At 35.4% G+C, this 26,783-nt stretch overlaps 1 protein-coding gene across 1 annotated transcript; it reads left to right on the top strand.

Annotated features, from left to right (window-relative positions):
- Positions 1–26,460, top strand: SEC62 (SEC62 homolog, preprotein translocation factor). Its single transcript, XM_059391579.1, has 8 exons — positions 1–352; positions 8,080–8,188; positions 9,395–9,500; positions 13,911–14,115; positions 14,364–14,456; positions 17,022–17,082; positions 19,529–19,648; positions 23,664–26,460. Exons 1-8 carry the CDS (start codon positions 317–319, stop codon positions 24,131–24,133), a joined length of 1,200 nt encoding a protein of 399 aa, XP_059247562.1. The 5' UTR covers positions 1–316; the 3' UTR covers positions 24,134–26,460.
- Positions 26,461–26,783: the final 323 nt, after the last annotated feature.

Below are 26,783 nucleotides of genomic sequence, written 5' to 3'. Positions count from 1 at the left end.
AGAACCGAGGACTCTTTCCAGCCCTCCTGTTCTCTGAACCACTTCTCAGTTTCCTTCTGGTCCCAGAGATTTCCAGTTCCCGCAACAAAAGGAGTGAAGAGGAAAAAGGAGGAGCCAACAAGGCCCGCCGGGCCCGCGGGGCCGCCGGGGTCCCGGGTTCTCGCCCGCCTTCCCCTTCTCTGGGCGCCGGGCGCCAGCAGCCGACAGCCAGCCGCCGGATTACATAACGGGCCCACGCGCGCTCTCGCGAGGTTTCCAACGCCCCCCCCCCGCCCCCCTCGCTCCACGTCAGAGGGAACCGGGCGGAGCGGCCAACATGGCGGAACGCAGGCGACACAAGAAGCGGATCCAGGTAGTAAAGGCGAGCCCTGGGGTAGGGGGCTTCAGCGCGCTCGGCAGTAGAAGAAGCGAGGGAAGCCCCTGGAAGGGCGAGCGAAACCGAGGGCGAGATGAGCTGGGGCTCTGCCGCGAGGTCTCCGGGTGCGGGCTGCGTCGTTGTGAGGGGCCTGGCGGGGGGGCGGTGTTGGCGACCGTGGAGAGCTAGGCGGACGTGGTGGGGCAGCGGCGGAAGGCAAGAGGAGCCGCTCTCGGAATCGGCCGCGGAGGCGCGGCTGCCAGAGGAGGCTTTCAGTGACTGCTCCGGCCCAGTCCTGCGGGGGGAGGTCAGCCTCCTCCCGAGCTCAGACATAGACCTCCCCGGGCTCCTCCCCTCCTTTTTCTGCCTCATCCTCTCGCCTTAGTTATCCCGAAATTAAGGCCGTAGTAATTAGGGTAGAAGGAGGTGGAGGACTGATTGACCTAAAGCAGCCGGTTCTTTGTGCGCAAATAGGAGACGAGTGATCGGGGTTCGGTCAGCTGCCTGGGGGCCCAGGCGACGGTCTGCCTATCCAGATGTTCAGTTGCGTATACCCCTTCTTTCTTCTCAATGTTACTAACTTCATAGTCCATTTGAAGCCTTCCGGCTCTCTTTCGGGCGACACAGTGTAAATAAATACAACCTTGTTGGTACTGCAGCGACCTGGTCGCGCCCAGAAACCTTTCACATGCCAGTGTGTTAGCCTCATAACCTACATAACATCCCTCGCTTGTTCCACATGCATGTCATTGGTGCATTTCTTCCCTGCAGGCTATCCCCCTGTTGTTCTTGCTTTTTGCCAAGAGGATTAAATACGTGGGACATCTTACACTCAGGATGTTTTTTTATTAGTTGTCTCATCAGCTTATTTGCCTAGAACCCTTCATATGTTATCATAAATTGATGAAATGTTGTGACTTTTTGCTATACTAATCTCAAATTGTTACACTTAATGTCTTTCTGTTTCTTAGGATTTCATTGCTGAGAATGACTTTTTTCTATTTAAAGTTTTATTCCACATTAAAAAAAATAACAAAAAACTTTGTTTTTTTGCCTATACTGCAGGTGATTTGAGCCATGCACGTTAAAGTTCTCTGGAAAACTATGAATTACTAGAAAAAAAAGACGCCAGTGATCAGTAAATTTGGAATTTTGGAATAGAGCAGAAGTAAGAAAGTAGTTCCGAACAGAGTACAGAAGAGAATCAAAAAGAGACAAGTCCCCCAAGTTCCAACAGGTCATCAAACCAGGGCTTGAGGTTATTATGGAAGAAGTTTCTAATTGTGCTATTCCTAGTTTCAGAATTTAGGGTTATTGGTTGGGTGTGAATATGTAATACTTTGGTTAAAATTTATATTGAAGTTGTTGGCCGGATTTGTAATTACTTAAATTTACACGTATAGTCCATGTTATGCCCTTTAATACACATTATTTGTACATTTCAGCTTTTCTTTATCATTGTTGTAAAGGTGATCCTTACTCACTTTTGAATAGCTGCTCTTTTTTCAGTTTTGATCCCCCCTCTTTTTTTTCAGTTTTGATCTTATATTCAAGGGTAAGGTAGATTAGGAAGCTGTGTAGTAGTGGCAGTGACAGGGAGCTAAAACTTGGGCCAAACTGTGCCTGTTTGTACCCTAGTTTCACTAATTATTAGTTGTGTAATTTTGGGCAAGTTACTTAACTTTTTACCTCAATTTACAAATCATAAGAAAGGATATGTACCTCAAAAAAAGTTGTAGAGTTGTTATGAAAAATAGGTGAGTCAGTGATTTGTTATTAAAAGTTGTAGAAGTTAGTAAAAGAGGGGTTGGCATATAATTCATTCCTTTTCACTTCTTTAAAAGGAGGAAGGATTTAAGATAGTTTGTTTTATTTCTTTTTTAACCACTCTGATATGCTGAAGAAAGATTAACAGCTATCTATTCAGTAAATAAACCATTAAGTTGTGATTCCATAAAATATAGCTATTTACTCAATATTATTTATTTGAGGATCAGATAAATATGTGAGGATTTGATTGTTAAAAATCAGCTTCACATATTGCTAAATTAAAATATATAACATTTATTTTACCCATCCTCAAAGTTTATATATAGCTGTACTAGAATGTTGTGGATATCTTGGGAGTGCTACTTGGAGTACTACTATGCAGTGTTAATAAAGTAATATAAATATAAAGTATCTTATAACATCCTTGGGTTTCTCTCCACCCATCCCACCCCAAATCAGAAACTATAATATTGGCATCACTTTAGACAAAAAGATCAAATGTAATGACAAAGTTCAGAGTTTAAGTTACAGAAGAGATTCTCTTGTAGGACTTTTGGGCAAAAAGGTCTGTAATATCAACTGAATTTCCTGTTGTTTGTTACTTGATGTTTCATGTTTAGAAAAAATTTTTATGTTTAAAGATTCAAGTGACCTTGAATTGTAATTGGTACATTGGGGGAAATGACTGATACAATTTCAGGGTTTGGAAAAGTAGCTAATTCATTTGCTTTTTCTAGTGTTGCATAATTTCAGATTCTGATATCCCATCAAAGTTGGAAGGAAGAGAACTATTTTGTCACATTTTATTCTTGGATTCACTTCACTGATCACTGAAAACTGGAAGTGAGCTACATGTTTGTTAATGTTATAATAGGAAATTTTAATGATTGAGGTTCTCAAATGAGAATGATGTCAATCCAAATTAATGGACCATTTGAAAATAATTTTAAGATTTAAGAAATGAATTATGTAGGTTTTTAAGAATATACAGTAGGTGCTTTTTGGTTAACAAAGTGCTTACTCGTTTGGAATCGGGGCGTCATGAAATTTTAGAGTTGAGAAGGATTTTCAGATAATAGAATGTGTTTGGGATCCTTTTGCACACATGCAGGGTTTGTTGTTGTTGTTGTTGTTTTTTTTGTTGGTTTTTTTTTTTTTTTTTTTTTTTTTTTGCACACATGCAGTTCTTATGTAAAAGCAGGATGATGGGCCCAAGGCCCTATCACCTCAGTACCCCACTACCATCATCCCATACCTTATGGTCCTTTAAACTCTTTTTAGGACCGACATCTACAAGTTTACTAGGTATAAAATTTATAGATCTAGTATATCACCATCATTTTATAAATAAACTGAGGTTCAGTGAGGTTATATGATTTGACCCAGTGTCACTCATCAAAGTAATAAACCCAAATTTAGACCAAGTCTTCTAATTCCCAGTTGAGTGTTCTTTACACCTCCCCAGTGATGTGATAAATTGTTCTGAAATACTTTAATCCTAAAATTTTTATATTAACTTGTATAACATAAAGATTTAACATAATTTGTCCCTGCTAAAGAGAGAAACATCCCATTTCGTGTACTGCTTATGTGTATTCAGTTGAGTATTGGGACATTTAAATGGCTACTGATTCTTAGAACTTTTATAATCTTCATCTCAGTTAATTTTATTGCACTCCTCTGTCTTCCTGGCAGTAAAACCCTGGCATATCATGGGCCTATATGCTTAATTTCAGAATAGGGAAGGAAAGAGAAAGTTTATGACTATACAAACTGTCTGAGAACTTCTGAAGAAAATAGAAGGAACCCGGGAAGCCAGTACTAAGTCTGAAAACTTCCCCGGAGTCTTAATGGAGTGTTTGCAATAGGAGTGAACAGTGATGTATTTACAGAAGGGCACTGTCATAGTCAAGATACAGAGACTCTTGAAAAGCTTTATTAGTAATATGCTGTGTGACTTTAAGCAAATGGTTTATCTAAGGTCCCCCCGCCGCATGTATTAATGATTTGTGAACTAATCTTTTTCTTTTTTGCTTACTTCACTCAACAAATCAAACAAGCTTATTTCTACTGAATATAGTAATTTTTAAAATTCTGTAAGATTGAAGACTGGTGTATTGACCCTTGATCTAATATTTTTTCCTGAAGAGGTTATCATAGGTACTGGCTAAAACAATTTATGGTTTAAAATGGTAATCCTTATTTCATTATTGTATTTGCATCTTGATCTATTCTAAAGTAAAAAGAGTATTTGTTAAGTAACTTAAAAAGGGCGCCTGGGTGGCTCAGTGGGTTGGGCCTCTGCCTTCCGCTCGGGTCTTGATCTCAGGGTCCTGGGATCGAGTTCCGCGACGGGCTCTCTGCTCAGCAGGGAGCCTGCTTCCTCCTCTCTCTCTCTGCCTTCCTCTCTGCCTACTTGTGATCTCTCTCTCTGTCAAATAAATAAATAAGTAAATTAAAAAAAAAAAAAAAAAAGAGTGTTCTAACCGAACTTTCAACTTAAATAATTTTGGATTGTAAGTTGTGACAGCCAGCTTTTGGTATTTGGGTGCAAAGATGGCAGTCTAGCCTAAAAACCTATTGGCTTTTTCTTTGCTTTCTCTTTCTAAGACATTTGAGCTCACTCATAGAACTATGAAGTTCTTTCCATTTGAGGGTTGATGAGCTGGCTTCTCTTTCTTAGTGGTTGGTACTGTTCCCAAAAGGCCTTCACTTTTTGTTAGAAGGTTTCTAGGAAAGTTAAGAAAATATTCTGAAGATTTGTTCACATCAAAAGGGAACAAAGAAGGGAAGTACTATAGTCTAAAGTATAAACAGGAAGAGGATAAGACTGTTTTATATACTCATTGGCTGCAGCAGGGAGCAGTGAAAGTGAAGACTCCATGGCAAGATCTTCTATCTAACCAGCTTTTATAGCAATCTTTCTTTCTGTCTTCAAAGCCCCAACAGATGGTACAAATTCTATACTTTTCACATAAAGGCATTCTACAATGTGTATTAACTTATATGTGGTATAATGAACTTTTCATAATTCACAAAAGAAAATAGAAACTTACTAAGGATTTGAATTTGAAGAAGGAATAAAGAAGGTTATCAGTTCTTTTACACCAATTATCTTGATAGAGGTCACTACTTTTCTGGTCATTTTCAAAGGAAGTTACAGATACTTTTAAAAAGTATCAATGGATAAGTAACTGTGTCTACTTAGGAAAGATTTTTCAAGTCCATGTTTTCTGGGTCCCCTCTATTCATTGTTACTTAGTAGTACCTTTGCCAAGGAGGGGAAAGGAATAAAAATACATTACTTGCATCTATCTTGCGGTTGTTGGAACAGTTCTGTAAACTGGAAGTTAATTGTTAAAATGAGGTGTAAAAGTGTTGTGGATTCATGTAGTATCAGATTCCCTACTGTAAAATAGTAGAATGGACTTTTTGCATTTCTTGTGTATCCTTATATCGGATTTTACATGTGATCCCTCTGTCAAAAATCATTAGATTAGTACATTTATACCTCTGTTTAGTAAATGGTTTGAGTGCTAGTATAAGTTTGTCACATCTAAAGTTGATGTACTTAGAAAATAGGTATATGTTTCCAGAATATAACAGTTGCTATTTTAGATGGTTGTAACAGAGTGTAGATATTATGCCTTACAAATTTTTATTAACCTAAACACCCAAAGGTGTTCTAAAGTATACACTCAGTAAGTATGTATTTGAACAAATAATGGTCATTTTCAATCAAGTATATTCCAGTAACAACTTATCAGTTAAGTACATAAAACTTTAAGTGACAACAGATGTATCAGTTGAGAAGAAAATTGAGCATATGTTGGTATGCTTATAAAGTAGAATTGGTTTCCATAAACTAATTTATAATATTGCATTATTTTAAACTATTTATTGTATTACGTATTACTTTTTTGGCAGCACCACAAATATATAGGATATTATTTACTAATAGATGAACCTCCTAGAAATCCGTTGTATTATGCAAGCATAATTAAATACTATCATTTCACATATACTAATACATATTAATATATTTTAGTGTGATTTCAAAAATTGAAATACAGACTTTCACCTTTTTAGTTTGTCCAAAAGTATATTTTGTGGCTAAGTCCCAAATCATGAACCTTGTAGCTGTTAGTGAACTTGGAGCATTAAATTTTGTTAATTAATTTTGTTAATAGTGTTAAATTTAAATTTGTAGTTTTTTAAGATTTTATTTTTCTATGATACATATTTTTATATAAAACAAAAGGCTTTTTATTTACACAGTTATTTGTTTTTTACTCTAGTCTTCTTTTGGATTGACTGGTTTGAGCTTTTAATTTTTATTGCCACATATAGCCCACAGATGGCTTACTAACAGAATGTAAGAATCATGAACTATTAATTGGGCAGTTGGAAGTAGGGGAGTTGGAAAATGCAGAGGAAGAAATAGGAGAAGTAGCTACCAGCCAAATCACAGGCTTTCACTTCATCCAACAAATTACTCCTTTTCTAGATAAAATCGAAGCTGGAAGCTTTGTTTGTTAATTGTTACCTCATTTTCATCAAACATAACTGAATTCAGACTTATATAAATTTTGCGTGATAACTGACATAAAGACAGATGATTTGGGTAGATTATTTTTTCTGTTTTGTGTTGTTAGAATGTCTTGTCTAAAACATAACTGTCAGGGGTGTCTGGGTGGCTCAGTCGTTAAGCGTCTGCCTTCGACTCAGGTCATGATCCCAGGTCCTGGGATTGAGCCCCACGTCAGGCTCCCTGTCCAGCAGATAGCTTACTTCTCCCTCTCCCACTTTCCCCTGCTTGTGTTCCCTCTCTAGCTGTCTCTCTCTGTGTCAAATGAATAAATAAAATCTTTTAAAAAAATAAAATGTAACTGTCTTTAGTAGCATTAATTGTTTTGAGCATCCTAGATTCTCAGCAGATAATTCTTTACTAATATTTGGCACTTCATTTAGTTAAGAAACAAACCTTCCTGAAATCATTCACATTTAGATTATGCATTGCTGGAAATAGTGCTTGAGTGTATATCATGCTTAAACATGAAATTAAAGACAGTACTTTTGTTCCAGTAGCTTATAGCAGTAAGACAACTTATAGAAGTTTATATATAAGATGTATACAAATGTAGACTGCCTTCATTTTCTTCAGTATATGGGTGGTAAGAATACACAGGAGGAATTGTCAAATTAAAGGTTCAGAATGTAAGGAAATAAAAAGAAGGGAATGATAAACAATGAAGAAAGTAATAGAAAATTTGGAGAAATGAAGAGAGAGAATAGGGAAGGATTTAAGCAGCCTTTCCAAACTTCTGGGTACTTCCATTAATGAGTTAAATTAGATGATAATTTATGTTTATTGCATTTTAATTTTTGCTTCCCCCCTAGTAGGGAAGAAAAGAAAGACAAAGTGAAAAAAGAGTCTGAAATAGTCTTATGGCTCCTACATTGAGACAGATCTCTGATTAATCTGAGAATTCCTCCTATAGTCTTTTGTCCATTGTTCAGGGTTCATAGCTTTGACTATTATTTAACATTTATTTATGGCACCTGTTTCTACTTACTTTGACATTTGGGCACTCACTTTTGGCAACCTGTTAATCTTTTAAATTATTGCTTCATGAGTTACAAAGAGATCGGTAAAGAGAAAAGATGGGTTAGTACAAAGTAGTTACCATACTGGAAAAACAACTCAAAAGAAATAAATGCCTTGTAGCTGAGGCAGAGAGGCAGGTTTTGGCCCTATCAGCGTGTATTCGAAAACCATGTAATTTTAAAAATCTCTGTTCTGTCTTTTGTATACATTACCAGCTCTGCTTCATATAAAGCTTGAAAGGAAGGCTTATACTTCACTTTAAAAGATTTGCGAAACACATCTGTAAATTCAGTGCACGAATTTGTGAAATAAATGATTATATTAAATTAATACTCTTATTTTGCAGGAAGTTGGTGAACCATCTAAAGAAGAGAAGGCTGTAGCCAAGTATCTTCGATTCAACTGTCCAACAAAGTCCACCAATATGATGGGGCACCGAGTTGATTATTTTATTGGTAGGATTACATCAATAATATTAGTGTACATATTTTATGAAGATAACTAAATCTCAGTTGTGAAGATGTTTTAAAAGTGCTTTCTGAGTATGCTTGATGAAGTTGGGTGATGGGCATAAGGAAATTGATGATTCTGTTCTTTTCTTTTATGATTGGAAATGTGAATAGCAAAAGATAAAAGGGGCATTCTGGGTGGCTCAGTCAGTTTACTGTCTGACTTTTGATTGGGCTCAGGTCATAATCTTATGGTTGTGAGGTCGAGCCCTGCATAGGCTCCTCACTGGACATGGAGCCTGTTTAAGATTCTCTCCTTCTCCCTCTGCCCTTCCCCTGCTCTCTCCCTCTTTAAAAAAAGAAAAAAGAAAAAAAAAGAATACTGTGTAATACCTTTCATTGCAAATTTTAAAAATAAGATTTATTTTCAGTATTAGTACTACCTTTTATTCAGATAGTATATGTATTGAAAGTAATCTTTTTAAAAAACTATAGTAAAATTCAGTGTGAAGTAAGTCTGTTGGAACTAATGTAGGAGCTTTGGTTCTTCACATAATCCAAAGAACCTCATTATAAGCTAATGTCATCTATAATATAGCCCCATAACTTACCCACTGACCACAAAGTGGTTGAGTTTGCCTCTCATTGATTAAGATTGAATTGCCATTGTAAAGAAATTTCTTATCTTCCTTTTCTTTAGTGTTATGATTAATGGTTTTGATGTTCGTTAAAAATAAGAATAAAAATAAAAATAAATGCTATTCTCTTCAGATCTAATATATTTAGCTTCTTCTAGTGGTAGCAGTAGATTGTTCACAGACTTATTTCTTAGTGGGTAACAGTAAAGCTTGATAACAATTTTTATTACTGTGGGAGAGGAAGATTTTTGGTTTAGCATACATTTAATTGTGGTAATTTGATTAAGAGTGATACCTACATTTATTTTAAATGTATTTGTTTAGAACATTTTCCCATGTTTTACTTAATATTTTTGAATGTCATTTATTTCCCAGCATTATCTTAAAAAGATCTTTATTGCTGTGTTTCATAAATTGAGGTTTTGAGGAACCGTTTGTTTATCATGATCATTTCCTCTGGATTTGTTTTTATTTCCTGAGGCCAGAATGTTGATAATATGTCTTACAAATTACTATTTAGATAGACATAAATTCCCATGTATACTAAATTTAAAATGACAAATTTCTTCTTTAGCTTCAAAAGCAGTGGATTGCCTTTTGGATTCAAAGTGGGCAAAGGCCAAGAAAGGAGAGGAAGCTTTATTTACAACAAGGGAGTCTGTGGTTGACTACTGCAACAGGTAGTGTTTATTTCTTAGTGACGGATAACATAAGTAGTAATTTCAGAATCCTTGCCATAGTCCAGAAGCCCCTTACCCATTTTTATCATTAAATATAGTAATACAATAACATAGCACAGAGCTTTTACATGCAACCTGAATTTTTTTAGTACCTCTGGAAATGGCATTTATTTGGTGTTAGATACGATATTTTCATAATTTTAATTTATGTTCTATTTGTACATTTGCTAGGCTGAGTGAACTGAAAGATCAGCAATAAAAATCATATACCATTGCCAAAAGTAACCAAAAAATTCTTTTTTTTTTCCTAGGGCAAATAGCGAGGGAGTCTTTTTCAGAACTTTGGCAGGGATTCCTAATAGACCTGTTACCCCTTGGCTGGTTGTTATTTTTGTGCCCACACGGGGTTATTAGTCAGGTACCCTTCCTTATTTTATTTAGTGATTGCTCATGTATTCTGATAAAATCAAGGCAACTACAACATCTGGCTTTTCTTGATTCCATGGTGAAGTGTAGATAGTTCAGTAACATCCATGTTTTTCATAATAGGTACTTTGGGAAACATCAAAACTGAAGTTTATAATCAGTAGGAATTTAACATCTCAGATTATTTTATATCCGTGGTAGTGATATACACATACTATTTACTAATATATTGTTTAATGGCATTTAAAGTATCAGCCAGATGAGACCCGTCTAAAAACCACTGTTCCACAACCTGGTTTTAAAACTGTGAAGTGAAAGAATTATCAAATATTTCTTAAAATTCTTAGTTGCCAATAACTAGAGTCACTATTGGACCTTTCAGAAATAATGAAAGTTTCACTATTGTGGCAGAAATGAGCTTGGTATAGCTCATTTCTGCCACAACAGTGGTATAGCTGGTATAGCTGGCATTTTTCTCTTCAGCTGTTTATGTAGAACTCTAAAGTGCAAATTTCATGCCTGCCTCAAAATAGATTTATTTTGTACATATGGTGTGAAAATTAAGAGATGTTATACATGCAAAAACAGAAGTTAGATAATTTACTCAAGGTCACTTAGCTAGTAAGTGATAGAGCCAGAATTCTAAATCCAGCACTCAAACTCCATAGTCCATGCCCTTAACCACTGTGGTATCCTTTCTCCTCCAACAAAATGAGGATGCATTTAATGAAACAAAAATTAAGATGAAGGATTTGTCTGTCAATACTATGTGAATATTAAATCTGTCAACCCAGACAGAGCAGCCAGTATTAGTGCACATATCTCTTGTCTTTTCAGGAGCCATCATATAGTATTCTGTGAAAAGCCCTAAAGACCTAGAGATACACTCACTTTTTGTTGTATATTGTTATTCCCATTCATGTCAGGTTGTTTGTGTCCTTTCTGCACAACATAGAGAATCATAACTACGTAAATTCTTCAGAGCCACTTCTGATAACAACTGCAGCCAGCCCTCAGGGGTTCCAGCTTGACCATAAACAAAACCAGGAAGGGACATTTGTCTGGTCTCATTTTATGAAGCTGATAAGTGGACTTGAAGGTGTCTGAAGAGAAACAAAAGAAAACAGGAAAGTGTAGGATGGTATACAAAGCAACCTTTTTTAATATGCTCTGTGCCTCTTAATGATCTGATTTGAGTATGAACCCTTGATCTAGCACCATTCTAACTCCATGTGACTTTGCATCTCCAGCCCATTACTACAGTAATGTCCTTCTCACTCTCATTCATAATACCACTTAATAAAACTTCACCATTACCACATAGATGAAAGTTTTTAACACATGTCTGGCTTCAATAAATGTTTGTGAAACCTGAAAAAAAAAAGAGATGAGGAAAAATATAAGCAATTAATAACTTTGTACCAGATGCTTTCAATGATCCATTTGTGTATTCAACAAACATTTATCAAACACTTGTTGTAATCCAGGGCCCAAGAATACTAAGATGACTGTGACTTGGTCCCCATCTCCTAAATATATATTCTAGCCTTCAGAGAAGATTCATGACTAATTATAGTATGTTGCATTCTGTAAGGAGGACAGGGATGAGAAAACTTCAAAAATGGCTTCACAGGGAAAATACTTAAACAAAATTTGAAACATAAATAGGTGATTACCCAGGAAACAATGGGAGAAAGGACAGTCAATCCTGGCAAATGGGACAGAACATACTGGGACAAGGCAGTAGTTCTGTGAAAATGTAAGAGAGGTTTGTATGAGTGATTTATACTATATGATGTGTTAAATAACGGAGACACTGATTTTATTGCAATAGTAAATGTCATGTCACTTTTCTAGCCATAGAGTGAGTTGAAGTAGGCATTCTCTAAGGACCTATTGAGGAATAAGTCAATAATTTTACTTACTACTGAGTAGATTGATGCTGTAATGTTATAATATGAACCCAAAATGTGTGTGTGTATATTCCATAACTATTAAACAAAATTAAGATTTTTGTTATAGCAATAATAATGCTAACTTTGAGTACATACATTCCAGGGACCACACTGTATACAGTCTGCACTTCTCATTTAGTCCTAGAAACCCCTGTGAGGTACATACCCCATTTTTGAAATTTTACTAAAATGAAGTAATTTACCCAAACCCGTACAGTTAAGTGATAGACATGGTATTTGAACTCATGTACCTGAATGTGAACTTTTCAATACCAGTTTGGTTAATAGTTTGTAGTTCACCCTGAACAACATGAAGGTTAAGGGGTGTCAACCCACCACACAGTCAAAAATCCATATTTGAACTCCAGAACTTAACCACTAATAGCGTACCATTGGCCAGAAGCCTTACAGATTACATAAACAGTTGATTAACACATATTTTGTATGTTATATCTGTTATATGCTGTATTTTTACAATAAAGTAAGCTAGAGAAAAGAAAATGTTAATATGGAAATGTTATTAAGCTCAGTTGGTTAAGTATCTGCCTTTGGCTCAGGTCATAATCTCAGGGTCCTGGGATTGAGTCCCACATCAGGCTCCCAGCTCAGCAGGGAGTCTGCTTCTCCGTCTCCCACTGCCTGCCTCTCCCCCTGCTTGTTCGTTTGCTCTCTCTCTATCAAATAAATAAATAAAATCTTTAAAAAAAAAAAAAAAAGGAACTTATGGGAAAGAGAAATGCATTTATAGTGCATACTATATCTATCAAAAAACAAACCGCATGTAAATGGATATGCATGCTTCAAACCTGTGTTCAAGGGTCAGTTGCACCTGGGTAGTAGATATTAATGGTAGAGTCTTTGGGGCATTTCAGGCGTTGTGTAATTTTATGCTGTATGATTTTCTGAACAAGGAGAAGGCCAAATGAGAAGACCTAAAAGTTAGTTTTGTGGAGATGTTCATGGGGTGGACCTAATTGGGCAGGAGAATGAAGCCCAGCCAGGCAGTTGAAAACACGTGCCTCAGAGGCCACAGCATAATGACCAGAAGTAAGTGGGCATTGGGCAGGAATGAAGCATCTAGTTAACAAGTGGTATGATGTGCTGAACAGGTATTAGTGGCAGTAGAAAGGTGGGTAGTCAACAGGCACAGATAGTGACAGTTAAAATGTAGCTTGTAGGTTGTGTTTTGGTAGTTGTACATCATCAAAGAAGGAATGAAGGAGGAAGTCCAGAACTCTGAAATTGGAACATAAAATTTGAAAGGATGGCTTTTAGGTAATAAAGGCAAGGGCAACCCAGTTTCTTGAGTAGAATTAAAATGTTAGAAAGGAACTACCATCTACATTGACTTAATTTTGGGTCTTCTAAGTTCATCAGATAAAGAAATGAATAAAGCGAATCTCCTAAGGAGTTTATAGTCTAGTGAAGGGAGCAGACAAACATAAATTGTATATTAAGTTAGAAAATAAATGCTATAGATAGGATAAGAGGAAACAGGAGGGAGGGTGGGAGAATGGGTTTATAATTTTAAATAGGATAGGGCTAGTTGTGAAGGAAACATTTGAGGGAAGACCTGAAGAACATGACATGAAGAAAGACAGCTGAAGACACAATTTAGATCAGACAAATCATGGGCATATTTTTAATCAAATATTTCTTAAACTGTTTAATTTCCCCTTATGTCTGCTTTTGAATTTGAGACTTAATATTAAATAAAATAGAATCTTGATTTACTTTAATAAATTCATAGAAAAGCTTCATAAGCATAATTCCAAGCCTGTAATCTGTTATATTTAAATTATGTAGTTGAAAAGTGACAAACTTTTATGTAATCAATACAGTTGGCAATACAGTTTTTTCTAATTATTTATGTTAGGGGTTGATTCTTTCCATTGATTTACTAGTTGTAATTTCTTTTGTGAGTTGCCAGTGTAGTGTTTGCTCATTTTATTTGGGTTTGGTGTTTTTCTTTTCAGTCTGTGTTTGTATAGTTGATAAGGAATGGAATGTCATACCATTTTTTCCATAGGCTTTTAAAGAAACAGTTTTTTCACCGGGCACTAAAAGTAATGAAAATGAAGTATGATAAAGACATAAAAAAAGAAAAAGAGAAAGGAAAGGCCGAAAGTGGAAAAGAAGAAGATAGAAAGAGCAGGAAAGAAAATCTAAAGGATGAAAAGACGAAAAAGGAAAAAGAAAAAAAAAAAGATGGTGAAAAGGAAGAACCCAAAAAGGTGATTTCAACTACAGTTAAGTCAGAATAAATTATTATGTGGACATGATCACTGGCATATGAGTATTTTTGAAATGCTGTGCAACAACACTTAAATATAACTGTATTAGGTTTCTTATAAATACTATGGTTGAGAATTTTTATCTCTGTGTCTCGAAAGTGAAACTTTTTTTTGCCTCTGTGAATGTCTTACTGTTTTTTTGCTTTTTGTAAGTGTTTTTTTCTTCTGTTTAACTTGTGTTTTATTAGGAGGAAACTCCAGGAACTCCCAAAAAGAAGGAAACTAAGAAAAAATTCAAACTTGAGCCACATGATGATCAAGTTTTTCTGGATGGAAATGAGGTGAGAGTATCTAGCTTATAAATAGAATTCCAGTTTTCCATAAGAGTTTTTAGAATCATTTTGATAACTTTACTAAGACAAGAAGTATTTTTGGTAACTAACCATGTAGATACTACTCTTTAAAAAAAAAAATAATCAGGGGCGCCTGGGTGGCTCAGTGGGTTAAGCCGCTGCCTTCGGCTCGGGTCATGATCCCAGGGTCCTGGGATCAAGCCCCACATCGGGCTCTCTGCTCAGCAGGGAGCCTGCTTCCCTCTCTCTCTCTGCCTGCCTCTCCATCTACTTGTGATTTCTCTCTGTCAAATAAATAAATAAAAACTTTAAAAAAAAAAAAAAAAAAATCAGTAATTTCCCTGAATTTAGAGTTATAAAAAATGTGTAAGAAAACCAGTCAGAATTGGGTTTAGCTATCTATAAGTGATAGGAAATCTGAAATAACAGTGACTTAAAATAAATGCTCTTTCTCTCTCATCAGCGAAATCTGCAGGTAAGTAGTACAGATTTGATAGTTCTATAGTAGAGCTGTTTGAGGCAATTAGTAAAGGTTAACTTACGGTTCAAAATGACTGCCAGTCTCATCTCTGCATCCAAAGGAGGAAAGAATGAGGGACATGCCTTCTCCTTAAGGACACCTTCCAGGAAGCTAGTGGCTGCATTTCTGCGTGGATTCCAGTGGCCAAAACTTGGTCACATGGTCATGGCCTACCTGTAGTAAAGTCTTAGAAATGTGCTTTTGTACTGGTGGTCATTTGCCCACCTAAAATGCAGAATTTCCTTTACTCTCACAGGAAAAAAGAGTAGAATGGTTAATGGAGAACACCTATAGTTTTGTCCTCTTATAGTCAGACACAATATTTTATTGTTTTTATTTCTTTTGTAATGGAGAGTTCTGTGATGATAGCCTTCCGTGAAGATTACTTAGTCATTTAATTCATACAGAAACATTAGTTATATACTACATTAGTTATATACTAGCCGTTGAATTCTTGTGAAATTCAAGACATATTTCTTCTGTTATACCTAGTACAAAAGTAATAGTATATATGATGTAGTAGTTCCTAGAGCTATGAGTTTGAAATTCTGGGAAGGCTTTTCAGAAAATATGTGCTTTTGGCTCATTCCAAACATACTTGCATGAGAATCTGTAGTATGGAATGTAAGGGTGTGTGTGTGTGTGTGTGTGTGTGTGTATTGTATAACGTGTCCCAGGGTGATTCTGTTGTGAACCCCTGGTTAAGAACCACTGTAATAGAAGACCATAGGTCTTTGCTAGTGTGAAAGCTAAGATACCTTCAGTTAAACATCAAGCATTAGCTATATGCAAAGATATTTTTATAGGTGCTAGGAATAGCGTGATAAATAAGATAAATTCTTTTCTTGGAAGTGCTTTATACTCTAGCAAAGATATAAGCTTTTAAATGTTACTATGTCATAGTGTGGTGAGTGTTAAAATATGAGAATATCAATTAAGAATAGTAAATTTAATCAAGACAGGATAAGAAGGGTCTGGAGACCTTGAACACTTGAGCTGAGCTTTGAAGGACGACTGGCAGATTACCAGCTTCAGTGGGAAGGAATTCCAGATCTGTTAGGTGAAGGAAATAGCCTGAGCAAAAGCAGAGGTGCTTGCATTCTTGAAAAGACTATATTTTTTTCTGTAGGAAGCAACATGCTTTCAAACTTTTAAAGCTGGGAAATGTCTTTAAAAACTTGGTTTTTAGAATGCTAACTGGCAGAAGTGAGGTCTGTGGATCTGATTTCCAGGGGAAATTTGCAGTTAAAAAAGAGGAATGGAACCCCCGTGTTAGAAACAGAACCAAATCAAAAAGACAATTACAAAGAACTCTGGCCAAAATAAAATCAGGAAATGGAAGAGTACTGATACTTATAGAAACTAAGATGAAAGTAGGAGTTTTAGATAGGGGTTGAGCAGAGTTCTGATTGTTGTGAATGAAGTAAACTTCTCTTGTGTAAAAGTAAATCAGGCTTTAAAGCAGTGGTTCCCAACCTATAGGCTATACACCCTCCACAAGGGAGTAGGCAATGTAATTATTGCGGATAGTCATAACATCTTTATGTCTAGTAAGCATGAACTTCATTAATGAATCTTTGCATTTCACTGATGAAGGGAACAAGGTAGAGTTGATTACTGCTGGATCTGTAGTAGGGCCTGGCTCGATCTATCTTAACTGTGCTCTTAGCCCAGACTGCTTCTGCTTACATCAGTGTGCACCATTCCATTAGGGACAAAAAGTTGTACAAGTGCTGGTCTTTGGGTTGAAAATTAAGTAATGGTTGGCACACATGAACAAATTGTTAAGTTCATGTTAAATATTTGGAAATTTACTGAAGTGTATTACAGAATTTATAGTCTTGAAAATAATTTTCTAACTAAATGAATACCCAGAGAAACCCTACTACTGATGAAAGGTTTTTTGGAATTTGTTTGCCTTAGGGAATAGTTCTTATATGTTAAGAAGTTGAAAGCTACTGTAGTAGAGGATATAGAATTAAGCTTAACTTTCCAAAGTAACCTTAAGCACTGGGGTTTCTTGATTTTTCTAGGTATTTGTGTGGATCTATGACCCAGTTCACTTTAAAACATTTGTCATGGGATTAATTCTTGGTAAGTACAATCTCTAAAATTTAGAAAGGAAAATAAAAATACAAAAGTCATAAAAATATTCAACATAAAATAGTTATTTTAAAATAGGTATACTTTAAATAAAGTTAGAAGATAAATGGTAAGCTGAGGAAAATAATTACAAGGCATGAAAACAAAAATTAAGAGATTAACAACCTCATAGAAAAATGGTAGGAATGCCTGGGTGGCTCAGTTTCAGCGTCTGCCTTCGGCTAAAGTCATGATCCCAGGGTCCTGGGATGGGTCCCACATCAGGCTCCCTGCACATCAGGCTCTGCGCAGGGAGCCTGCTTCTTCCTCTGCCTGCTGCTCCCCCTCCTTGTGTGCTCTCTCTTTATAATAAATAAAATCTTTTAAAAAAAGAAAGAAAGAAAGAAAGAAAAATGGTAAAGGCAGCCCACAGATAAATACCGTAATCAATAATCATGAATAAAACTTAGTCAGCCGTTTTATACACAAACAAACACACACACACACACACAGACACACACACACACACACATTAAAGCAACCATGATTAAGAGGCTTACAGAGTTTGATAGTACAGAGTCTTAGTGTAGGCCCAACACTTAGGGAAAACCAACACTCTCTAGCAATTGATTTTATGTCCATTGTTTTAGTTTTTAAGGAGGAGTTTGGCAATGTCTTCCAAATTTTAAATGCACACACACTAACTCAGGTGTTATACTTCTAGGAACTTATCCCATGACTGTTCTTAATACAGTTACACAAAGTATCTATTCAGAAATGTTCATTGACTCATTCTTCTTCTTTTTTTTTTTTTAAAGATTTTATTTATTTGAGAGTGCATGCACATGACCAGGATGGGGGGTGGTAGAGGGAGAGGGAGAAGCAGACTCCCCAGGATGCAGGGAGTCCCAATGTGGGGCTCTGTGTTGGGCTCCATGCAGATCCCAGAACCCTGGGATCATGACCCAAGGCAGCTACCTAAACAACTGAGCCACCCAGATGCCCTTCATTGACACAGTATTCTAATCCAAGTCCCTCAGACTATATTTAGGATAATTAGCAAGTTTTAAAGTTTAAATGTCAATACCTTTTGACCTAACAATTACACTTCAAGGAATATATCCTGTGAATTTACTCTATGTATACTACCCTAATCAAACAAATGTACAATACTTTGGTATTGGTTGCATTGTTGTCTCTAATAGAATAAAACTGCAAACAATTCAAGTTCCTGCACAGGAGAATGGTGAAATAAGTTATAGCATAGCTGCACAGTAGAATACCATGCAGCTTTTAAGAATTAGGTAGGATATACTGATGGATAAATATTTAAAATAGACTAAGTGAAAGAGACTATAAATGTAAGAAGAATATAAACTCATTTTTGTAGAAAAAATATTTTATGTCCCTTTTTTTAATTATACATAGGCAGTCTCTGGCAGTATAAATTAGAAACATAGTAGTAGTAACCTCTGACCAGTAATTGGATGAAGACTTCACTTTATACCTTTTGGATTATTTTTCTGGGTATCTGTTATTCCTGTAAGTTCAAGGTAGGAGCCTGGGGAGGAAGGGTATTTAACAAACAAAAAAATAGAGAGCGGTCAAATAATAAGTGTGGTCAATATGATAGCATAGGATCCCATACAAAATAACTCCGTTAAATCCTACCCAAATTGCTAATAAATATCAGTCACTTACTAAGTACTTGTCACTTCATTGAATATTTTGCATGCATTATTTCATCCTCAGGGCAACCTTTAAAAAAAGAGGGAGAGGCACATATTAAATATAAGGTAACTTAGCCTTGAAATAACTTTAGCCTAGAGTTACTTAGCTTAAAAATGATAGAGCTCTCTTGTTCTCAAGACCGGAAACCAGACTTCCGATTTCTTCTGATTATTCCATGCGGTACTTAGAAAAAAACTGGAAGTGTTTGTATCCAGTTTTCCCTAACTACCAAAAAACTATCAGAGTCTACCTGCTGAGCTTTTCAGTCTATAGATGTCAAAGCTCCACCCCAGACTCACCCCTCCCTGGGGGAGGGATCTTGGGAATCGTTTTTTAGTTAGTGTTGTTTGCGATTGTTTCTTTAAGCTCCCCTTATTCAGTAGGCAGATATATTCAAAAAATAAGACAGACATTGCTTGGAAACAGTAGCAGTTGATCATTTAAGGGGCTAACAATTTCACATTTTTAGACACTTTTTTCTAATCATACGTAATTTGTACTAGAAAAAATCCTAACCTGAAAGCAGTAGTTAAAATGTTAGATTGAACTGTGTAAAATGGCTGGTAATTTACCATTTTTTTACCTATTAAAATGGCAATTCTATATGTTTCAATATGTTTATATTGCACTTTTGTCCCCTAGGAAAATATTCGCTGTTATTGCAACCAAACCATTTAAAATTTGAATCTCAAAGTTGTCTATGTAACTTTGTCATTTCTTGTTCTAGTGATTGCAGTGATAGCAGCCACCCTCTTCCCTCTTTGGCCAGCAGAAATGAGAGTAGGTGTTTATTACCTCAGTGTGGGTGCAGGCTGTTTTGTAGCCAGCATTCTTCTTCTTGCTGTTGGTAAGTATTGTTATTAGTATATTTGGCCTTAGTAAGGTTGATACCCAGGAGTTGGGACTGTAGTCTGGAGCTTCAAGTAAAGCTTAATAGCAAAACTAATGTAGGCGAATGAAGAAGTATATGGACCTGCATTTTGGGTTATATCCCAAAACTGACTCAGGCTTGAAGTAGAGTATGTACCTGATTTGATCTGGTCTATTGTGAAGAAAAAGTATTTAATGTCTCTTAATCTGCATATAGATATGTTTTAAAGTTTAGCCACCACAAAGACTTTAATATTTTTACAGTGGTTGATCATTTATGAGATGTAATACTTTCAGTAAAGCATTATTATGTATCGATTTAAGGCAAATGAAACTTGAATTAAATATTTAAGTTCTATGCATATATTCAATAAATGATTCTAATAAATTGAGTTGCCATTTTGGGAAAAATTTTGCATCCATGTACCAAAATAAATTCTAGATACATTAAGGAGTTTTTAAATGGTTTTTAAAAATCAGAATGTAAGTAGTATTTTTGTACATTTCTGGATGAATTAGGGTCTTTATAACTAAAAACAAACCAATATGAAAATAACTCACTTCAAATGAGAAAGTTAAAAACAAATGATTTTTAAATACATGAAAAATTCTTATCACCAGTAATCAAATAATAAAATTAAGATGATAAAGTAGGTTTTTTGTATGTTTAAGTAGGAAGATTTTTTTCTTTTCTTTTTTTTTTGAAATGGAAATAATGCCAGGGAGGGTTTGACTAGAAGGAAATACACCTAAATATAAATACGTTTTGGTAGTTGTGAATACTTTTAAGGCTATTCTTTATGCTTGTCTGTATTTTTTACAATGAGTATGTTACTTACCATGAAAAAAACCAACAAATACTGTTATACTTAAAATCCTTGAAGATTTTCCCATATAGGGTTGGGTAGGTCTAATTTAATTTTTACTTTGAGAAAGAAATGGGAATTTTTCTCTGCTTATCTAAAGCTATATATTGATTTTTAAACCTATATATAATTCTTTGGTAGAGTTTACATTGGCAGATGGTACTAAGTTCTGATTATTTCCCCAAATGACAAATCCTTCTTCCACCAAGACATAAGAGAGTACTTTCTGTACAAAAAGAAAATACAACATCACCGTATTGACCTAACATTTGCTGTTAGAGGACGTACTTTGTCTAAGATTATCCGAGCTGAGCACGTGTTATTCTGAGATTTGTGAAATATAATAGATTCCTATATTGTAAAGCATTACTCATCTGCCCCTAAGCAATTTTCCTCTGCATGCGCATTCACCCTGAACATCAGGGCGTCCTGAGTTAGTGCCACCATCCCTGGACCCAGTGGCTCATGTAGTGTTTTCATTCAATTTATCAGGTTTATGGGCCTCCCTTTTTTCTCTGTGATCTCTGACTGTGAAGCTTTTTCACCACCCTCATATTTTCCCTCCTCTGGTTTAGTCACCTTGAGGAAATCCCCTGATGCTTCTACATACAATACAGCACATTTGTAGGCCAGGAAATTATATCTAAGATTGTAAAGCAGCTAACTAGTGACAGTACACTATCTGCATCAAGAATGAGAAGCTATAAACTTTGATCTGACATTAGATAGAATCAAATTGGTGGGCACCTGGGTGGCTCAGTTGGTTAAGTGACTGCCTTCGGCCCAGGTCATGATCCCAAGGTCCCTGGGTCAAGCCCCACATGGGGCTCCCTGCTCAGAGGAAACTCTCCTTCTCCCTCTGACCCTCTCCCGTCTCATGCTCTCTCTCACTCTCTCTCAAATAAATAAATAAACTCTTTTTAAAAAATCAAATTGGTATCTTTACGCTCTCAAATCCCTGAAAATTTAGAAGCTCTTTGAAAAATTTCAGTGAAGATTTAACTCTCTTGAATAGAATTAACCCACTTACTTACCTTTTATTTAAACTAGTATTCATAATAATTTATGATTATTATGTCATTTTGCTCTTTAACAGTTTTCAATAGTGTTTTCCATCGTTTTTCATTTTAAATATACTATTAATCTAAGTATTCATTGTGGATTAATAATCTTGTGAATTAAACCAGAAAACAAACCCAACATTTTGTTTCTGTTAGAAAAAGGCAAGGCCAAATATACTTTCAAATAGTGTTCATCTGTAGCCTACTTATAACGTGGATATTTATTTTATATTATCCTGTGAAGTATTATATATTGGTCAAAATTATATTTGGTGCTCCTTTGAATATGTATAAGACCTTTGGCAGTTTTCTAAATGTATCCTTTTTAGTATGAACAATAGGACATTAAATAAACCATGGTTTTCCCATGACTCTTTACATGTTTGCCCCTGGTAATCTAATTTGCCCCTGGTAATCTAATGCCACATAAAACCTGTTGGAATTCTGCTGTGCCCAGTTTATATATGTGGAGAATTTAAGTTTTATTTGTGTCATACCTGGTTTTTGTGGGTTGTTTTTTCTTTTTTCTTTTTTTGATTTGAGTCAAGATTTCCAATTATGGACCATCTATCTTACAACCCTACAGTGTCTATCATAGTATCATAATTTTATTTGGAGGAAAAAAACATGCAGCCTCCTTAAGAGATATTATTTCTTTTTATCTGTGGAATTTATTCTTAAATCATAATTTCAAACATATTTGCCTTTACTCTTTGTACCTTAAAAGATATCAGTGTGTACAGACTTTCAGAATATTTATATTCTTTGTGAAAATACCAATTACTACTTCATAAAACTCAAGGTAGTTATAACCATTTCCTTTTATTTATCCAAAGCAGATAAATGGAGGAGGCACAGATAGCTGAGCTTTTTTCAGACCTAATATTAAAATGGTGATATAATTGTAAAGAAAACAAAAAGCGAAACAAACCAAAATCTATCATAATTGTTTGTCCATAGCATTCCCATAATTGTGACTTAAAAAAAAAATAGGAAAATCACACAACTCTGTATAACTGAGAAGAAAACTTTATGAAAAACTGAGACTGTGTTTGTGAAAACTCATAAACTATAAACTTTATAAATTCTGATGCTTCCATTATCTAACCACAGTTTGGAGTTTGCAATTTGAGAGTAACCTCAAGCCCTACTGCTTTTATTATTTCCTAATATCAGGAGAGGAATGGTCCCTAAATAACAGAAATTATGTAACTAATTAATAAGCAAAATTGTAGCTATATTCTCTTACTGTTCAGTAGTATGTAATTTTACTTAGAAGACATCTTGTTCAGGCAGAGTAAGCACACGACTTGGACCCATGACATAATACAGAAATGTATTTCCTTTTTTTTTTTTTTTTTTTTTTAAGATTTTATTTATTCGACAGAGAGAGATCACAACTAGGCAGAGAAGCAGGCAGAGAGAGAGGAGAGGAGGAAACAGACGCCCTGCTGAGCAGAGAGCCCAATGCGGGGCCCGATCACAGGACCCCGGGACCATGACCTGAGCCGAAGGCAGAGGCTCAATCCACTGAGCCACCCAGGCGCCCCTATTTCCATTTTTTTAAAAATCAGAAGTAGTAATATATACACATGTATATAATAATGAACCTATGCATATTTGTATTTACACCAGTATGATTATAAAGAGTATAATTTTTAATATTTTTTTTACAAAGGAATTGCCTTACAAAGGCAATTCCTAGAGTCCAGGAAAGTCATGGTTTTTTTCATTTAAAGTGCTTCTTAAGATACCCTCCTTCCCTGACTGCATGTATTTCCTTTTTCTTATACCATGGTCTTATGAATACTTAAACGTCCAACTGAGGCTGTGCTTATTGATCTACGTCATAGCAAAATGTGTCGCTCAGGATCAGAGCAGAATGCTTTGCACCAAGAATACTGTGGTTGCTTCTGTAAACTAGCCAGGATTTAATTGTTTATGTTTACGGTACATGTAATGTGCAAATAATAAACTGAACGTTTTTTCAGTTTTTTATCAACTATTCCCTGCTATCTGAGTCACTGCTTGAATTACTCAATTAGAGACATTTTTTCTCCTACAGCTCGTTGCATTCTGTTTCTCATCATTTGGCTCATAACTGGAGGAAGGCACCACTTTTGGTTCTTGCCAAACCTGACTGCTGATGTCGGCTTCATCGACTCCTTCAGGCCTCTGTACACACATGAATATAAAGGACCAAAAGCAGACTTGAAGAAAGATGAGAAATCTGAAACCAAAAAGCAACAGAAGTCCGACAGTGAGGAAAAGTCAGACAGTGAGAAAAAGGAAGATGAGGAAGGAAAAGTAGGACCAGGGAATCATGGAACAGAAGGCTCAGGTGGAGAACGGCATTCAGACACAGACAGTGACAGGAGGGAAGATGACCGATCCCAACACAGTAGTGGAAATGGGAATGATTTTGAAATGATCACAAAAGAGGAACTGGAACAGCAAACAGATGGGGATTGTGAAGAGGAGGAAGAAGAAGACAATGATGGAGAAACAACTAAATCTTCACATGAAAAATCATAATCTGACTAATTTGGGACTAAATAAGTGCAGGAAGTTGGATTTTCTATGTTGGCTGATCATCCTAATGTACACATTTGTAGCATTCTTCAACCCCATTTGCTGAAATGTATTTTGACATCCAGGCAATTATATTCAGTCCTTCATTTCATAGAATACTATTATTGGTACAGTCTAAAGCCATTTATAAGTTGAGTCTATTTGATAATTTTACAGTAAGTAGGTCTTACTCATTTTGATAGTTATCAAAGATGCGTTTTCCACAATGATATGTAGATTAATGGCATTTTTGATAGTTGTATGGCTTTTTACTATTAGATTAATCAAAATAACTAAAAGAGATAAACAGAAAACACCAACATTTCAGATTATGCATAGTTATATAGCCATTTCACAGTTTCTTTAAAATGAAATGCTTAAACTCCTTGGTCTTGATAGTTAAGCTTTGCTTGATTATAAAAGTATACCAGGAAGTTTCTAAGATTCTGAGTTAGCAGGGTTCAGAGCATTTTGTGGAAACAAGTCAACTAATAATACAGCAACACTTTTAGTTTAGCTACAAATTCTCCTTTTCCAACTTAGGAAATCCAAACTGATTTGTACATCTGACTCAGAGAAAGATAGTCATCTCCAACATAGAAAGCAAAACAGCGTTGGTTGGAATGCGATGGCTCTTCTTCCATTTCCTTGTCGTAAAGTAAATGTATTCTGTACATAATTTACAAATAAACATTTTATTTTAATTGTTACTTATTATTTAGACATTTTCTCAACACTTAAATTTGTAAAATTAAGACCATGTAAGGGTATGTTTTTAGAGAAATGGAAGTTTCAATAACCCACAGAACATCTGTGATCTTTCTACAGCAGCTTCAGTTTTGTGCCAACATTCCATGTATTTGAATATGAGTTTAAAAGATCCTTATTAAATAAGAGCAGACTTAAAGTAGCTGTTTGTACGCCTTAATGTTCATTTTGATTTATCTTAAATCTCTACATTCAGAAAGGAGGTACTATATTATCAGATCACGAGGCACTGCTATGAAAGATAATTTACTGTTCTAAAATACCAATTTAAAATAAAGAACATGAAAGAAAACATGAGAGAACCATTGGACTCTAATTACTTTGAACTAGTTTTCAGTTTGATTTTATGTCTTGCATACCTTAGTTACAAATCTTTGGGGAAAATCTTGTGTTTACCTATGAGCAGAATATCATTCCTTGGACTTCTACTCTTTTAAAATTATAATGAATATTAAATTATTTTCCTTCAGTCACAGAGCATTTTGCTTTGTAGTTGAAATGGTTGTTGTGGGTAGGTCTTTTTTTCTTTCAGGCTGTTTCCCATCTAGTGTTTGACTAAAGATGTTAAATTTTTCTATTTGTGACAAAGGACATTTTCTGTATACTGACACCTTTTATTAAATGGCTTGACTGCTTCTTTTTAGTATTCCTTCTAAGTGGACAGAAAATATGGCTATTTGATGTTAACACAACTCTGTCAAGGCTGCAAACAGTCATTTAAAAAGTTTCCTCCTAGCAAATGTTCGCTAAGTGCCTGGGTGTTTCCCCCTCACATTTTCAGAGCTCTACTGCTTATTTCCACAGTAAGAGTATGCAAATTACAGCATCTGAGCATCTTAATCACCAGTAGCACTAATACCTATTTTGGGGTATGGTAATGGTACCAAAAGCGTTTTTTCAAAAATAAAAAAATGACTTAATTTTTACTACTGCGATAATACCCAGGCACTCAATATTTATCCTAAAGCTCTTTATAATATATGTAGTGTGTCTAGTCTTAAAGACATTTGGAGCATGGCAAGAAAGTCAGCTTCTCATTGATGTTTGTGGATTCTTACAGAACGTTAGTACAAATTTTTATAAATATTTGGTGGTCCCTGGGGGAAAATATCATTCTTACTATTGTTAGAAAGTGAGTTAGAAATTTCAGCTCAGTATCTTCTACTATTCAAGGTTGTATACTTTAAACAACTATAAAAATCAAAAGACTGCCACTATTAGATGCCTCAGAAGAATAGCTGGTTGTCTTTGTTGGCTAACATTAAATATTCTGAGGCCAGAGCATGGAAGAACTGTTTACATTAGTCAACGAAATGGTGATTTTTTTTTTTAAAGGAACTTCAAATTTGTAATGCTACTGTAAGTAGAAGCATGAAGCTTTTGGATAATGTACGACTTATTGTGGAATAGATATAAATTGGCCTAACTAAGGATTGGATTAACCAGCTGAGTCCAAATAATAAGCATAAATTGTATGTAATTGTTCTTAAAGTCAATGTATTAAATAGATTGTTTTCACTTTTTCCTCCCACTAATTTCTTTAATTTTCCAACTATATGGCCTTCTAGACAACTTTAATTGAAATAATTTGGATTTAGTCAAATACTATTCAGAAACTAATAAATTTTACTGTAACATAAAAATTATGCAGTGGTGATGGATTTTAATGTTTCTCCCTTTTTTGGTTTTACATTGTAAGTACCAATTAGCTGCTGCCATAAAAAAAATCATGTCTTTCATAAATTGAATTTTCTTACTTGAATCTTTATTAGGAACTGGAAAACAACAAGTACAGTTTATTGTTCTTCTTGGCAGAACTATTCTGTGGTCGCCACTAACACAGAAT

This window comes from Mustela nigripes, chromosome 2 (genome assembly GCF_022355385.1).
Source record: "Mustela nigripes isolate SB6536 chromosome 2, MUSNIG.SB6536, whole genome shotgun sequence".
Classification (NCBI taxonomy): Eukaryota; Metazoa; Chordata; class Mammalia; order Carnivora; family Mustelidae; genus Mustela; species Mustela nigripes.
The sequence above is the reverse complement of the archived record's forward strand: the minus strand, read 5'-3'. Positions and strand labels throughout refer to the sequence as shown.